Source organism: Cherax quadricarinatus, chromosome 46, assembly GCF_038502225.1.
Source record: "Cherax quadricarinatus isolate ZL_2023a chromosome 46, ASM3850222v1, whole genome shotgun sequence".
Lineage (NCBI taxonomy): Eukaryota > Metazoa > Arthropoda > Malacostraca > Decapoda > Parastacidae > Cherax > Cherax quadricarinatus.
The window spans coordinates 17,076,293-17,093,586 of record NC_091337.1 but is presented as its reverse complement, the minus strand read 5'-3'; the positions used below and the strand labels follow the sequence as shown (position 1 = coordinate 17,093,586).

Sequence of the window (17,294 nt, the reverse complement as noted above, 5' to 3'; positions counted from 1 at the left end):
CACATAAAGGGCCCCAAAATATGGAATTCATTACCAGAAGATATTAAAGTAACCCAGTCTGAAAATCAATTTAAGACTCTTCTCAAAAGCCACTTAATCACCCTAGACTAAATGCTAAATACTCAGTACACACTCACCTATGTACTCCCACATCATAACTTCAACAATCACATTGAACCTTTTATCCATTGTTGACAGGAATATAATTGAATCATTGTTTTCACAAAAGCATTTTAGAATATAAATATATCTTTGTATTATACAAATTTTGATTCATTTATAATTAATATTCTGCTGTAAAACTGTGAAATAATTACTATCCTACTGTACAACTATGATATAATCCTTAGTATTAAGTAGACTGTAAGCCAGTAGTGTTAAGTTGGCCCATAATGCCTAGGCATAATAGAGGCTCTTTTCATTGCAACTCACTATTGTAAATACAAAATCTCAATGTACTGTTTGCAAAGACATAAAATAAATAAATAAGTAAATAAATAAATAAGGCTCTCTTCATTCTTGATAATTCCCATGCTCATCCACAAGCTTTGCTGGATGTGGCCCCACATGTAAAAGTTGTATTTTTACCTCCAAATACAATATTTCTAATACAATCACTGGATTGGGGAGTTAAGTCATTCAAGTGTAACTACACAAAAAAAAGTTATGAAAAAACTAGTTGTATCAATGGACTCTTGACTCCAACCTGGCAGTACCAAGCTTCTGGAATTAATTTAACATTGCAGATGCCATCAGCTATGCTAGAAGTGCATGGAATGAAGTGCCCCAGTCAACATTAAATTCAGGCTGGGGAATGTTATGGCCTTCTGTAGTTAATTCTTTCACTGGTTTTCCCTTGCTTGAGAGTCAGGTTCAGGAAATTGTTCAGCTGGCTAAGAGTTACCAGGTGATGGTTTTGAAGATATGAATGATTTGAAGATTTGAATGTGAATGAGCTCTTAGAAGATGATGGTGAAGACAGGAGTCCAGAGCAAATGTTGGCAGAGCTCAATGCACAGAAGATGAAGAAGAACCTGAAGAAAAACAGTTAACATTGCAGCAGTTACGTGAGCAGTTCCATGTTATTGGTAAAGTTGCAGACTTTTTCACTGAAGAGGACCCTGACAAATCTAGAAGCAGTGCTTTGAAATGGGGTCTAGACCAGCTGATGATGCCTTACCAGAGATCCATTACAGAATTTATGCACACTCCAATACAACCATCAACTTCAGTACCAGAACCTCTACCATCCACTTCTGTCGACAACCAATAACCATCTACCTCAGCCCAGTAGGGCCACACCATGCATATCCACTCTCTTCACAATCATCCACAAAGACCATTACCCACAATTTAAGGTAAGAAATATTATTGTTTTTATTGCATTTGTAGTCTTAAGCAGTAATATATCGTGACAATGAACTACAATTACATATTCACTTTTATTTTTGTGAGATCTTTTGGTCTGAAAAAAAGTTGTTTGGTTTTTTGGGGGCTCCCAGGAACGTAACCCTATTTTTCCCATAAGTTCTTCAGTTTGTCTCACACGGTTTTAACTAACATGGTGTTTTTAGGAATGTAACTACTGTGTTAAACGATGGTCTACTGTAATACATACAGAGGTTCCTCGAGTTTTGAACAGCTTCCAACTTGAGCACTTACGTAAGTGTATTTTTGTAAGTGCTTTTGTAAATGTAATTTTGGGGGTCTGAAACAGACTAATCTAACTCATGTTATTCCTTATGGGAACAAATTCGTTCAGTATCAGCACTCGAACAGCCTTCTGGAACGAATTAAGTTCGTAACTCGAGGTACCACTGTATTTTATGAAAAAGAGAACAAATAAGTATACAAGATATGATATAGCATGTAATGAAAGTAGTTTGTTAGATTACTTATTGGTGGATAAAAGGTTGATGGGTAGGCTTCAGGATGTACATGTTTATAGAAGGGCAATGGATATATTGGATCATTATCTTGTTGTAGCTACAGTTTATCTAGATTAAGAGGTAGGTGGGACAAAAGGAAAATGGCAACAGTAAGTAAGAGAGAGGTGAAAGTTTATAAACTAAGGGAAGAGGAAGTTCGGGCAAGATATAAGCAACTATTGGCAGAAAGGTGGGCTAGTGCAAGTATGGGTAGTGGGAGGGTTGAAGAGGGCTGGAATAGTTTTAAAAATGCGGAATTAGAATGTGGGGCAGAAGTTTGTGGCTATAGGAGGGTGGGTGAAGGAGGAAAGAGGAATTGATTGGTGAAATGATGAGGTAAAGGGTGCAGTAAAAGAAAAAGTTAGCATATGAGAGGTTTTTACAGTGCAGAAGTGATATAAGAAGGGCAGGGTATATGGAGAATAAAAGAGAGGTGAAGAGAGTGGTGAGAAAATGCAAAAGGAGAGCAAATGACAGAGTGGGAGAGGCACTGTGAAGTTATTTTGCTGATAATAAAAAAAAAATTTGGAGTGAGATAAACAAGTTAAGCCTAGGGAACAAGTGGATTTGTCAGTTAAAAACAAAGTAGGGGAGTTAGTAGATAGGGAGCTGGAGGTATTGGGTAGATGGTGGGAATATTTTGAGTAACTTTTAAATGTTGATGAAGAAAGGGAGGCAGTAATTTCATGCACTGGCCAGGGAGGTATAACATCTTACAGGAGTAAAGAAGAGTAAGATGTAAGTGTGAGGGAGGTGCGTGAGGCATTACGTAGAATGAAAGGGGGTAAAGCAGCTGAAACTGAGGAGATCATGACAGAAATGTTAAAAGCAGGAGGGGATATAGAGTTGGAGTGGTTGGTATTTTTGTTTAATAAATATGTGAAAGAGGGGAAGGTACCTAGGGATTGGCAGGGAGCATGTATGGTTTCTTTATATAAAGGGAAGGGGGAAAAAAGAGATTGTAAAAATTATAAGGAAATAAGTTTACTGAGTATACCAGGTAAAGTTTATGGCAAGGTTATTTTTGAAAGAATTAGTGGTAAGACAGAGAGCATGATTGCAGATGAGCAAGGAGGCTTTAGAATAGGTAGGGGATGTGTAAATCAAGTATTTACATTGAAGCATATACAGTTGAACCTCGGTTTTTGTATGCCCCAGTTTTCGTAGGATTCAGTTTTTGATGACTTTTTCCGTCAAAATTTTGTCCTTGTTTTCGTACATCTGCTCGGTTTTAGTAGAGTTGAAAATGGTCTGTACCAAACGTGTCCGCATGACTCGGTCACTCAAGCACCCACACAAAGCAACCCACGCATTTGTGACTGAGTCTGCCTTTGTTTCTCGTTGAGTGAGCATCACCCCGCATGTTCATCCAAAACATTTTGTAATAGTCCATTGATTTTTGTGCTTGTTTATTGAGTGCAACTGCTAAATAAGCCATCATGGGGCCAAAGAAAGTTCTGAGTGCTAGCCCTTTGATAAAGAAGGTGAGAAATATGATAAAATTCAAGAAAGAACTCATAGCAAAGTACAAAAGTGGTGTACATGTGGCCAATCTCGCCAGGATGTACCGTAAGTCCACATCAACGATCATTTCTATCCTGGCAAAGAAAAAAGAAATCAAGGAAGCTGATGTTGCTAAAGGGGTAAATGTGCTAATGAAACAGAGATCGCAAACAATTGAAGATGTTGAGAAGTTGTTCGTGTGGATCAACGAAAAACAGTTAGCGGGAGATAGTGTTTTGGAGGCGATAATTTGTGAAAAGGCAAGGTAATTGCATGCAGATCTCACAAACAAAATGCTTGGAACGAGTGTTGCTGTTAGTGAATTTGAGGCCAATAGAGTCTGGCTTGACAAATTCAAGAAACGAACTGGCATACACAGTGTGGTAAGGTATGGTAAGGCTGCAAGTTCGGACAAACATGGGGCCGAAGAATTCGTTGATGAATTCAAGGAGTACGTAGAGGCTGAAGGATTCCTCCCCCAACAAGTCAACAATTGTGATGAAATGGGCCTCTTTTGGAAGAAAATGCCTAAGAGGACCTTCATCACGCAGGAGGAAAAGGCACTGCCAGGACACAAGCCTATGAAGGATAGGCTAACTCTTTTGTTCAATGCCAATACTAGTGGGGATTTCAAAGTGAAGCCTTTACTGGTGTATCACTCTGAAAATCCCCAAGTGTTCAAGACCCAAGTGTTCAAGAAAATGTCATCCAGAGTAAATTGTGTGTGATGTGGAAGGCTAACAATAAGGCACGGGTCATGAAGCAGATTTTCGTTGAGTGGGTCAATGAAGTGTTTGGCCCGAGTGTGAAGAAATACCTCCTGGAAAATTATTTGCCACTGAAGTGCCTCCTGGTAATGGACAATACTCCTGCTCATCCTCCAGACTTGGAAGACCAATTGATGGAGGAGTTAAGTTTCATCACAGTGAAGTTCTTGCCCCCTAATACCACTCCTTTCATCCAGCCCATGAACCAACAGGTCATTTCAAACTTTAAAAAAATCTACACCAAAGCACTGTTTCGAAGGTGCTTTGAGGTGACCTCGGATGCTGAATTAACCCTAAGAGAGTTCTGGAGGAATCACTTCAGTATCCTCACTTGCATAAGCCTTATAGATAAGGCTTGGCAGGGAGTGACTTCCAGGATGATGAACTCTGCTAAGAGAAAATTTTGGCCAGAATGTGTCCTCGAGAAGGATTTTGACAGGTTTAAGGCTGATCCTGACGACCCTATGCCTATTGAGGAATCTATTGTGTCTTTGGGAAAGTCCATGGGGTTGGATGTGAGTGGCTAGGATGTGGAAGAGTTGGTGGACGACCAGAGGGAAGAGTTAACCACTGAAGAGCTGCATGACCTTCAACTGGAACAGCAACAGACTGCAGCTGAGGAAATTGCTTCAGAGGAGGAGGAAGAAAGAAAGAAGACTGTGCCTTTTTCAGTGATTAAGGACATGTGTGCAAAGTGGAGTGAGTTGCAAAGTTTTGTGTAGAACTATCACCCTAACAAAGCTGTAGCAAGCTGTGTCTGCAACATGTTCAATGACTATGCCTTGGCGCATTTTAGGCAAATCTTAGAGACACTAGAAACAGACCTCTATCGAGTTTTTGTGCGACAGGGGTACAGTGACTCTTAAGCTGGTCCTAGTGCCAGTAAAAGACAAAGAAGAGAAGTTACCCCAGATAGGGCCTTGACACCTGAAGTCCTTATGGAAAGGGATTCCCTTTCCAAATAATAACCTCTCCTCCTCCTCCTCCTCCCCTCCTCGCCGTCTTCGATATGTCAACAAGAGTCTTCAGTAAATGTAAAAGTGATGTTAAATGTTCATTTATCCATTTCATTATATTTATTTCTCATTGTTTTCTGTATGTAAAACTATGTAAATGTATTTTTTGTTAATATTTTTGTGTGTCTGGAATGGATTAATTGGATTTACATTATTTCTTATGGGAAATATTCCTTCAGTTTTCGTATGATTCGATTTTTGTCAGACTTTTTAGAATGAATTAGTCACGAAAACCGAGGTTCCACTATATGTGAATAGTATTTAGCTAAATGTAGGGAAGTTTCCATTGCATTTATGGATTTAGAAAAGGCATATGATAGAGTGGATAGGGGAGCAGTGTGGCAGATGTTGCAAGTGTATGGAATAGGTGGTAAATTATTAAATACTGTAAAGAGTTTTTATTAGGATACTGAGGCTCAGGTTAGGGTGTGTAGGAGAAAGGGAGACTACTTCTCAGTAAAAGTAGGTCTTAGACAGGGATGTGTAATGTCACCATGGTTGTTTAACATATTTATAAATAAGGTTGTAAAAGAAGTAAATACTAGGGTGTTGGGGAGAAGGGTGGGATTAAATTATGGGGATTCAAATACAAAATGGGAGTTGGCACTTTTTGCTGATGATACTGTGCTTTTGGGGGATTCTAAAGAAGAGTTGCGAAGGTTAGTGGATGAGTTTGGGAGGGTGTGTAAAGATAGAAAGTTGAAAGCGAATGTAGATAAGAGTAAGGTAATGAGGGTATCAAACGATTTAGATAAAGAAAAATTGGATATCACATTGGAGGGAGGGAGTATGGTAGAAGTGAATGTTTCCAGATATTTGGGATTTGACTTGTCAGCAGATGGGTTTATGAAGGATGAGGCTAACCATAGAATTGACGGAGGGTAGAAGTGAATGTTTTCAGATATTTGGGATTTGACTTGTCAGCAGATGGGTTTATGAAGGATGAGGCTAACCATAGAATTGATGGAGGAAAAAATGTGAGTGGTGCATTGAGGTATCAGTGGAGAGAAAAAACGTTATCTGTGAAGAATGGGTTGTAAATGCTGCAGTGAGGAGGCAGCTGGAGGCAGTGGAGATGTCATGTCTAAGGGCAACGTGTAGTGTAAATATTATGCAGAGAATTAGTAGTGTGGAAATTAGGAGGAGGTGTGGAGTTACTAAAAGTATTGAGGTGGTTTGGTAATTTAGAGAGAATGGAACAAAGTAGAATGACTTGGAGAACTTATAAATCTGTAGGGGAAGGAAGGCGGGGTAGGGGTCGTCCTCGAAAAGGTTGGAGGGAGGGGAACGAGGGGCTTGGACTTCCATTAAGCATGCCTGATCATGTTAGATAAGAGTGAATGGAGACGAATAGGTTTTTGGGACCTGACGAGCTGTTGGAGTGTGAGCAGGGTAATATTTAGTGAAGGGATTCAAGGAATCCGGTTAGCCGGACTTGAGTACTGGAAATTGGAAGTACGTACAATGCCTGCACTTTAAAGGAGGAGTTTGTAATATTGGCAGTTTGGAGGAACTTCTAAACTGTCATATCTGAGTGCCTCTGCAAAGACAATGATTATGTATAAGTGATGGTGAAAGTGTTGAATGTTTTTTCTTTCTTTTTGGGTTTTTCTTTCTTTTTGGGTCATCCTGCCTTGGTGGGAAATGGCAGACGTGTTAAAAAAAAAAGTGTAATGATTACATGAAACTTGCATTTCAATTGTCTTGTGCACTTTCTCTGAGTAACATCCTGGACCATACAGTATGTCCATAAGTTAGCATAGCTACACCGAAGCTAAATTACAGGTGTCAAGGCTTAACTATACTGTACATAAAAAAATATCCTTTGTAATCTCAGGTGAATTAATGTAGAACTATACTGAAATCATTTGTTATTTTGAGTATTTATGTTCTGCATGGGCATATAGTTTTCAGTACTAATAATTGTTATTTTATTTAGGCTTGCATGAGTCGTAGTCAACCTTGTATTGAAGAGGGATTTACTGGCAAGGGTGGGAGTGTCCCACCTCAGCCTCCTCCTCTTCCTCCCTCTTTATCAAGTGGATCTTCAAGCCATCCAGTTCCCATATCACCATCTCTTTGTGCTATGTGCCATGTACCTTACTCTGAAACTTCACTACCATTCCGTGTCAAAATTTCCAAATGTTCGATTTGCAGGTGAGCACTTCATTTTTAATTTTGTGAAGGTTTCTTAATTTTTTATTGCATATTTTTGATATTATGTCTTCCAATTCCTATATTGTGTTTTATACCAAGATGACTCCACTCACAGGCATACAATTTTTGTAAAACTTTCTAATTGTTTTAAATTATACAGTATTTTGCTTAAAAGCATAATAGTTAAACTATTAGGTATCACTGGAATTTTTTTTTTTTTTAACAAGTCGGCCGTCTCCCACCGAGGCAGGGTGAACCAAAAAGAAAGAAAATCCCAAAAAAGAAAATACTTTCATCATCATTCAACACTTTCACCTCACTCACACATAATCACTGTTTTTGCAGAGGTGCTCAGAACACAACAGTTTAGAAGCATATACATAAAAAGATACACAACATATCCCTCCAAACTGCTAATACAGTGGACCCCCGGTATTCGATATTAATCCGTTCCTGAGAGCTCATCGAATAGCGATAATATCGAAAACCGAATCAATTTTCCTCATAAGAAATAATGAAAATCAAAATAATCCGTGCAAGACACCCAAAAGTATGAAAAAAAAAATTTTGCTACATGAAATATAAAGTTTAATGCAATAGAACAATTACAATAACAATAAAATAATTGACACTTACCTTTAATAAAGATCTGGTGATGATTGATGGGATGGAAAGAGGGGAGAGGTGTTAGTGTTTAGAAGGGGAATCCCCTTCCATTAGGACTTGAGGTAGCAAGTCCTTTTCCAGGGTTACTTCCCTTCTTCTTTTAATGCCACTAGGACCAGCTTGAGAGTTGCTGGACCTCTGTCGCACAACAAATCTGTCCATAGAGCTCTGTACCTCCCGTTCCTTTACGATTTGTCTAAAATGGGCCACAACATTGTCATTGTAATAGCTGTGTTAGGGTGATTTTCATCCATAAAGATTTGCACTTCAACCCACTGTGCACACATTTCCTTAATTTTTGAAGTAGGCACAATGTATTCCACAACTGGTATAGGCTTCTCAGGGTTTCTCCCAAACCCTTCAAAATCTTTCTTAATTTCCATACTAATTCTCACCCTTTTTACCACAGGGTTGGCACTAGAAGCTTTCTTGGGGCCCATGGTGACTTATTTTGCAGAAACAAGCACCAAACACAGTGATAATATGGATAATATGGAATGTACCGAATGTATCCTTAGATGCGCGCACACTGGCTGGCTTGTAAACACTGGCACACAAGGGGCAGCTCAGGCCACATGTGGACAGGTCTTGTACGAATCGTATTGAATACCAGGTTTTCAATCGAATACCGAGGAAAATTTTTTGCGATATAATGCATCGAATACCGGATTTATTGAATACCGATGCCATCGAATACCGGGGCTCCACTGTATCCCAAAACCCCTCCTTTAGAGTGCAGGCATTGTACTTCCCATTTCCAGAACTCAAGTCCAGCTATATAAAAATATGTAACCAGCTTCCCTGAATCCCTTCACTAAATATTACCCTGCTCACACTCCAACAGATCGTCAGGTCCCAAATACCATTCGTCTCCATTCACTCCTATCGAACACGCTCATGCATGCCTGCTGGAAGTCCAAGCCCCTCGCCCACAAACCTCCCTTACCCCTTCCTTCCAACCTTTTCGAGGACGACCCCTACCCCACCTTCCTTCTCCTACAGATTTATATGCTCTCCATGTCATTCTACTTTGATCCATTCTCTCTAAATGACCAAACCACCTCAACAACCCCTCTTCAGCCCTCTGATTAATACTTTTATTAACTCCACACCTTCTCCTAATTTCCACACTCTAAATTTTCTGCATAATATTTGCAACACACATTGCCCTTAGACAGGACATCTCCACCGCCTCCAACCGCCTCCTCGCTGCTGCATTCACAACCCAAGCTTCACACCCATATAAGAGTGTTGGTACTACTATATTTTCATACATTCCCTTCTTTGCCTCCATAGATAACGTTTTTTGTCTCCACGTATACCTCAACGCACCACTCACCTCTTTTCCCTCATCAATTCTATGATTAACCTCATCCTTCATAAATCCATCTGCTGACACGTCAACTCCCAAGTACAGTGGAACCTCAAAAATTGAACTTAATCCATTCCAGGAGCTAGTTCTAAATTCGAAAAGTCTGAAATTCGAAGCAATATTTCCCATAAGAAATAATGGAAATACAATTAATCCGTTCCAGAAACCCAAAAATATTCACACAAAAAATACATTTTATAGAGATTAATTACAGTTTTACATACAACAAATACTATAGTTTTAATTATGTATAGTAATACATATAAAATAACATTTTTACTTACCTTTATTGAAGATTGGTGATGGCATCTGGAAAATAGTGTTTGGAAGGAGAATCCCCCTCCATGAAGACTTCAGGTAAAGCCCTCTCTGGGGTTAGTTCCCTTCTCTGTCTTTTAATGCCACTAGGACCAGCTTGAGAGTCACTGGACCCCTGTCTCACAAAATAACTGTCCACAGTCCTCTGTTTCTGGTGCCTCTTTAACATTTCCCTAAAATGGGACGTGGTTATGCCACTGAACTTGTTGCAAAGATGGCTTGTTTCAGCTTGCTCAGGGTGGTACTTCTGCACAAACATTTGGACATCATACCACTTGGCACAAATCTCCTTAATCTTTGAAGAAGGCACCTCATCCACTCCCTATATTAACACCTTTCGCAACATCAGCTTCCTTGATTTGTTCTTTCCTTGACAGGATAGAACCGATGGTCGACTTGTTTTTCTCATACATCCTGGCAAGCTCAACAAGTCTCACACCACTCTCGTACTTCTGTATTATTTCCTTCTTCAAATCTATGGTGTTTCTCACTTTCTTTACCACAGGGGTACCACTAGCAAGTTTCTTTGGGCCCATGGCAGCTTATTTCACAGTCCCACAAGCACTAAACACAACGAAATAATCGTAAAATGCGTGAATGAGTGCGAAGGTTAGTGTTCACTCAAGCATAAACAAAGCTAGACTGCTCACGGCGCCTGCATGGGGACGCGGACAGAGTGGGCGGCAGACAGGTCCCGTACCCGGTGGTCTGAAAATAGGGGCGTGTTCGATAATAGGGACACAGTTTGTCCGAGAAAATGGTCCTATTTTCAAAACGTTCGATATGTGATACGTTCGATTTTTCAGGTTTCACTGTATCTGAAAACATTCACTTCTTCCATACTCCTCCTCCCCAATTTGATATCCACTTTTTCTTTATCTAAATTATTTGGTACCCTCATCACCTTACTCTTTTCTATGTTCATTTTCAACTTACTACCTTTACACACACTCCTAAACTCATCCACTAACCTTTGCAATTTTTCTTTAGAATCTCCTATAAGCACAGTATCATCAGCAAAAAGCAACTGTGTCAATTCCCATTTTGTATTTGATTCCCCATAATTTAATCCTACCCCTCTCCTGAGCACCCTAGCATTTACTTCTTTTACAACCCCATCTATATATATATATATATATATATATATATATATATATATTTTATTTTATTTTTTTATTATCACACCGGCCGATTCCCACCAAGGCAGGGTGGCCCGAAAAAGAAAAACTTTCACCATCATTCACTCCATCACTGTCTTGCCAGAAGGGTGCTTTACACTACAGTTTTTAAACTGCAACATTAACACCCCTCCTTCAGAGTGCAGGCACTGTACTTCCCATCTCCAGGACTCAAGTCCGGCCTGCCGGTTTCCCTGAATCCCTTCATAAATGTTACTTTGCTCACACTCCAACAGCACGTCAAGTATTAAAAACCATTTGTCTCCATTCACTCCTATCAAACACGCTCACGCACGCCTGCTGGAAGTCCAAGCCCCTCGCACACAAAACCTCCTTTACCCCCTCCCTCCAACCCTTCCTAGGCCGACCCCTACCCCGCCTTCCTTCCACTACAGACTGATACACTCTTGAAGTCATTCTGTTTCGCTCCATTCTCTCTACATGTCCGAACCACCTCAACAACCCTTCCTCAGCCCTCTGGACAACAGTTTTGGTAATCCCGCACCTCCTCCTAACTTCCAAACTACGAATTCTCTGCATTATATTCACACCACACATTGCCCTCAGACATGACATCTCCACTGCCTCCAGCCTTCTCCTCGCTGCAACATTCATCACCCACGCTTCACACCCATATAAGAGCGTTGGTAAAACTATACTCTCATACATTCCCCTCTTTGCCTCCAAGGACAAAGTTCTTTGTCTCCACAGACTCCTAAGTGCACCACTCACTCTTTTTCCCTCATCAATTCTATGATTCACCTCATCTTTCATAGACCCATCCGCTATATATATATATATATATATATATATATATATATATATATATATATTATATATTATATATATATATATATATTAAACAACCATGGTGACATTACACATCCCTGTCTAAGACTTTTCTTTTACTGGGAAGTAGTCTCCCTCTCATCTACACACCCTAACCTGAGCCTCACTATCCTCATAAAAAGTATTGACAGCATTTAGTAACTTACCACCTATTCCATATACTTGCAACATCTGCCACATTGCTCCCCTATCCACTCTGTTATATCTTTCTTTCTTCTTTCAACAAACCAGCCGTATCCCACCAAGGCAGGGTGGCCCAAAAAGAAAAAGAAAAGTTTCTCTTTTCAAATTTAGTAATTTATACAGGAGAAGGGGTTACTAGCCTCTTACTCTGTTATATGCCTTTTCTAAATCCATAAATGCAATAAAAACTTTCCTACCTTTATCTACATACTGTTCACATATATGCTTCAATGTAAACACTTGATCTACACATCCCCTACCCACTCTGAAACCTCCTTGCTCATCCGCACTCCTACATTCTGTCTTACCTCTAATTCTTTCAATTATAACCCTACCATACACTTTTCCTGATATACTCAGTAAACTTATTCCTCTATAATTTTTACAATCTCTTTTGTCCCCCTTCCCTTTATATAAAGGGACTATACATGCTCTCTGCCAATCCCTAGGTACCTTCCCCTCTTTCATGCATTTATTAAACAAAATACCAACCACTCCAACACTATATCCCCCCTGCTTTTAACATTTCTGTCATGATCCCGTCAGTTCCAGCTGCTTTATCCCCTTTCATTCTACATAATGCCTCACGCACCTCCCCCACACTCACATCCTGTTCTTCACTCCTAAAAGATGGTATACCTCCCTGGCCAGTGCATGAAATTACCGTTTCCCTTTCTTCGTCGACATTTAAAAGTTCCTCAAAATATTCTCGCCATCTACCCAAAACCTCCATCTCCCCATCTACTAACTCCCCTACTCTGTTTTTAACTGACAAATCCATTCGTTCTCTAGGCTTTCTTAACTTGTTTAACTCCTAAATTTTTTCTTATTTTCATTAAAATTTCTTGACAGTGCCTCTCCCACTCTATCATCTGCTCTCCTTTTGCACTCCCTCACCACTCCCTTCACCTTTCTTTTACTCTCCATATACTCTACTCTACCTCTCATAAGCTAACTTTTTTTCTTTTATCACACCCTTCACTTCATCATTCCACCAATCACTCCTCTTTCCTCCTGCACCCACCCTCCTGTAACCACAAACTTCTGCCCCCACATTCTAATGCTACATTTTTAAAACTATTCCAACCCTCTTCAACCCCCCTCCCCCACTACTCATACTTGCACCAGCCCACCTTTCCGCCAATAGTTGCTTATATCTCACCCGAACTTCCTCCTCTCTTAGTTTATACACTTTCACCTCCCTCTTACTTGTTGCCATTTTCCTCTTTTTCCCATCTACCTCTTACTCTAACTGTAGCAACAACTAAATAAGGATCTGATATATCAGTTGCCCCTCTATAAACGTGTACATCCTGGAGCCTACCCATCAACCTTTTATCCACCAATACATAATCTAACAAACTACTTTCATTACGTGCTATATCATACCTTGTATATTTATTTATCCTCTTCTTCATAAAATGTATTACTTATTATCAAACCTCTTTCTACACATAGCTCAACTAAAGGGTTCCCATTTTCATTTACCCTTGGCACCCCAAATTTACTTACTAATCCCTCCAAAACATTTTTGCCTGCTTTAGCATTGAAATCCCCATCCACCATTACTCTCACACTTGGTTCAAAACTCCCCATGCATTCACTCAACATTTCCCAAAATCTCTTTCTCTCCTCTACACTTCTCTCTTTTCCAGGTGCATATATATATGCTTACTATAACCCACTTTTCACATCCAACCTTTATTTTACTCCACATAATTCTTGAATTAATACATTTATAGTCCCTCTTTTCCTGCTGTAACTTATCCTTCAACATTATTGCTACTCCTTCTTTAGCTCTATCTCTATTTGAAACCCCTGACCTAATCCCATTTATTCCTCTCCACTGAAACTCTCCCACCCCCTACAGCTTTGTTTCACTTAAAGCCAAGACATCCAGCTTCTTCTCATTCATAGCAGCCACAATTGTCTCTTTCTTATCATTTGTACAACATCCACGCACATTCAAACTTCCCACTTTGACAGTTGTTTAATAGAACTATTATAACTTTGAATATACTGAATTATAATTAGAGCTACTGAATTGCATAAAATTCTCACTCCTCTTTCATAAAGTAATATTATACTCTCATGTATATACTTGTATATATAATACATGCATGGAGACAATTGGGTTTTTAAGGGATGTGCTGTTGGAGTGTGAGCAGGGTAATGTTTTTTGAAAGGATTCAGGGAAACTGACAGGCTAGACTTGAGTCTTAGAGGTAAGAAGGGCAGTGCCTGTACTCTGAAGGGGTGGGGGATGTTGCAGTCAGAGGGTAATCTGACTGTGATGTCAGCACACTTGTGGCAATTGAGCAAATGATGCTGAATGTGTTTTCTTCTTTGGGTCTCTGCCTTGGTGGGAAACAAGTTGAAAAATAAATAGTACAGTAGTGCCCCACTTATACTGCAGGTTAGGTTCCAGTCTACTGCCGGAAAGCGGAAATCACTGTAAAGTGGAACACCTTTTTTCCACTTATTTTTTTTTTGTTATCACACTGGCCGATTCCCACCAAGGCAGGGTGGCCCGAAAAAGAAAAACTTTCACCATCATTCACTCCATCACTGTCTTGCCAGAAGGGTGCTTTACACTACAGTTTTTAAACTGCAACATTAACACCCCTCCTTCAGAGTGCAGGCACTGTACTTCCCATCTCCAGGACTCAAGTCCGGCCTGCCGGTTTCCCTGAATCCCTTTATAAATGTTACTTTGCTCACACTCCAACAGCACGTCAAGTATTAAAAACCATTTGTCTCCATTCACTCCTATCAAACACGCTCACGCATGCCCGCTGGAAGTCCAAGCCCCTCGCACACAAAAACTCCTTTACCCCCTCCCTCCAACCTTTTCGAGGCCGACCCCTACCCCGCCTTCCTTCCACTACAGACTGATACACTCTTGAAGTCATTCTGTTTCGCTCCATTCTCTCTACATGTCCGAACCACCTCAACAACCCTTCATCAGCCCTCTGGACAACAGTTTTGGCAATCCCGCACCTCCTCCTAACTTCCAAACTACGAATTCTCTGCATTATATTCACACCACACATTGCCCTCAGACATGACATCACCACTGCCTCCAGCCTTCTCCTCGCTGCAACATTCATCACCCATGCTTCACACCCATATAAGAACGTTGGTAAAACTATGCTCTCATACATTCCCCTCTTTGCCTCTAAGGACAAAGTTCTTTGTCTCCAGAGACTCCTAAGTGCACCCTCACCCTTTTCCCCTCATCAATTCTCTGATTCACCTCATCTTTCATAGACCCATCCGCTGACACGTCCACTCCCAAATATCTGAATACATTCACCTCCTCCATACTCTCTCCCTCCAATCTGATATCCAATCTTTTCCACTTACAAATGCATATAAATACTAGATAGACAAGGATGTGTGATGTCATTGTGGTTGTTCAATATATTTATAGATGGGGTTGTAAGAGAGGTAAATGTGAGGGTCTTGACAAGAGGTGTGGAGTTAAAAGATAAAGAATCACACATAAAGTGGGAGTTGTCACAGTTGCTCTTTGCTGATGACACTGTGCTCTTGGGTGATTCTGAAGAGAAGTTGCAGAGGTTGGTGGATGAATTTGGTAAGGTATGTAAAAGAAGAAAATTGAAAGTGAATACAGGAAAGAGTAAGGTTATGAGGACAACAAAAAGATTATGTGATGAAAGATTGGATATCAGATTGGAGAGAGAGAGAGGGTATTGAGGAGGTGAATGTATTCAGATATTTGGGAGTGGACGTGTCAGTGGATGGGTCTATGAAAGATGAGGTGAATCATAGAATTGATGAGGGGAAAAGGGTGAGCGGTACACTTAGGAGTCTGTGGCGACAAAGAACTTTGTCCTTGGAGGCAAAGAGGGGAATGGATGAGAGTATAGTTTTACTAACGCTCCTGTATGGGTGTGAAGCATGGGTGATGAATGTTGCAGCGAAGAGAAGGCTGGAGGCAGTGGAGATGTCATGTCTGAGGGCAATGTGTGGTGTGAATATAATGCAGAGAATTCGTAGTTTGGAAGTTAGGAGGAGGTGCGGGATTGCCAAAACTGTTGTCCAGGGGGCTGAGGAAGGGTTGTTGAGGTGGTTCCGACATGTAGAGAGAATGGAGTGAAGCAAAATGACTTCAAAGAGTGTATCAGTCTGTAGTGGAAGGAAGGCAGGGCAGGGGTTGGCCTAGGAAAGGTTGGAGGGAGGGGGTAAATGAGGTTTTGTGTGCGAGGGGCTTGGACATCCAGTGGGCATGCGTGAGCGTGTTTGATAGGAGTGAATGGAGACAAATGGTTTTTAATACTTGACGTGGTGTTGGAGTGTGAGCAAAGTAACATTTATGAAGGGATTCATGGAAACCGGCAGGCCGGACTTGAGTCCGTAGATGGGAAGTACAGTGCCTGCACTCTGAAGGAGGGGTGTTAATGTTGCAGTTTAAAAACTGTAGTGTGAAGCTCCCTTCTGGCAAGACAGTGATGGAGTGAATGATGGTGAAAGTTTTCCTTTTTCGGGCCACCCTGCCTTGGTGGGAATCAGCCACTATGTTAATAATAATAATAAAATATAACAAGTTTACACTAACATTCATTAAGTTAGCAATAGAACTAGGCATTAAAAAAAATTAAAAAGTAAAATACACATTTAGTACACTCATTTCGTACCTTAAATTATTTGTAGTCTTAATCTAGGATGAGATGAGTAGTATTTATTGTAAGAAATCAAGTGTGGTATGTATGGTAGCCAGTCAGGCTACCATACCAGGCCAACCCACCCACACATAATATTCTATGACATTTAAGCTTCCCAGAGCGATAAAATGCATATACAGTTCACTCATTACTTACCTTAAAATATTTGTAGTCTTAATGTAGAGTCAGAGGTGAGTAAATGAAATAAAATGAGTAAATGAGAGGGAGAGAGAATGAGTACATGAGAGAGGACACTTGCGGAGTTATGTAAACAAACCAGGTGAACGCAAGTTTTGTAAACAAACCAGGCAAACACGTCTGGCTTGTGTACAAGTTACATTGTGTACATGTTGTCTCTACGTTGATATGGTAGAATAAATAAATAGCAACACTCCCATTCTCATGTTAACACCATTTTTAGAAGAAATGACGCTCTGAGTGAAGGCATATGAAAGAAATAATTTTCTACAGTTACCCCCAGTAAAACATTTTCTCTTTTATGTTTATTTATTCTACTGTGGGGTGTATTTATCATCTTTATATGTTATGTATCGTGTTTATTATATAATTTTGAAAAAAAATCATGGATAGATTAATAAAATGTGTATATTAACATAATATACAACATTTAATGAGACTCAGTGATTATTATTGAGTGTTATTATTATC

The 17,294-nt window shown here is 40.0% G+C and overlaps 1 protein-coding gene across 1 annotated transcript in view; it reads left to right on the top strand.

The window, feature by feature from the left end:
• Positions 1-17,294, top strand: part of LOC128696716 (C2 domain-containing protein 5-like) — a 156,553-nt gene that overhangs the window by 98,359 nt on the left and 40,900 nt on the right. The window contains 1 exon segment of the mRNA XM_053788089.2: positions 7,154-7,371. Coding sequence (XP_053644064.2) covers positions 7,154-7,371 — 218 coding nt within the window.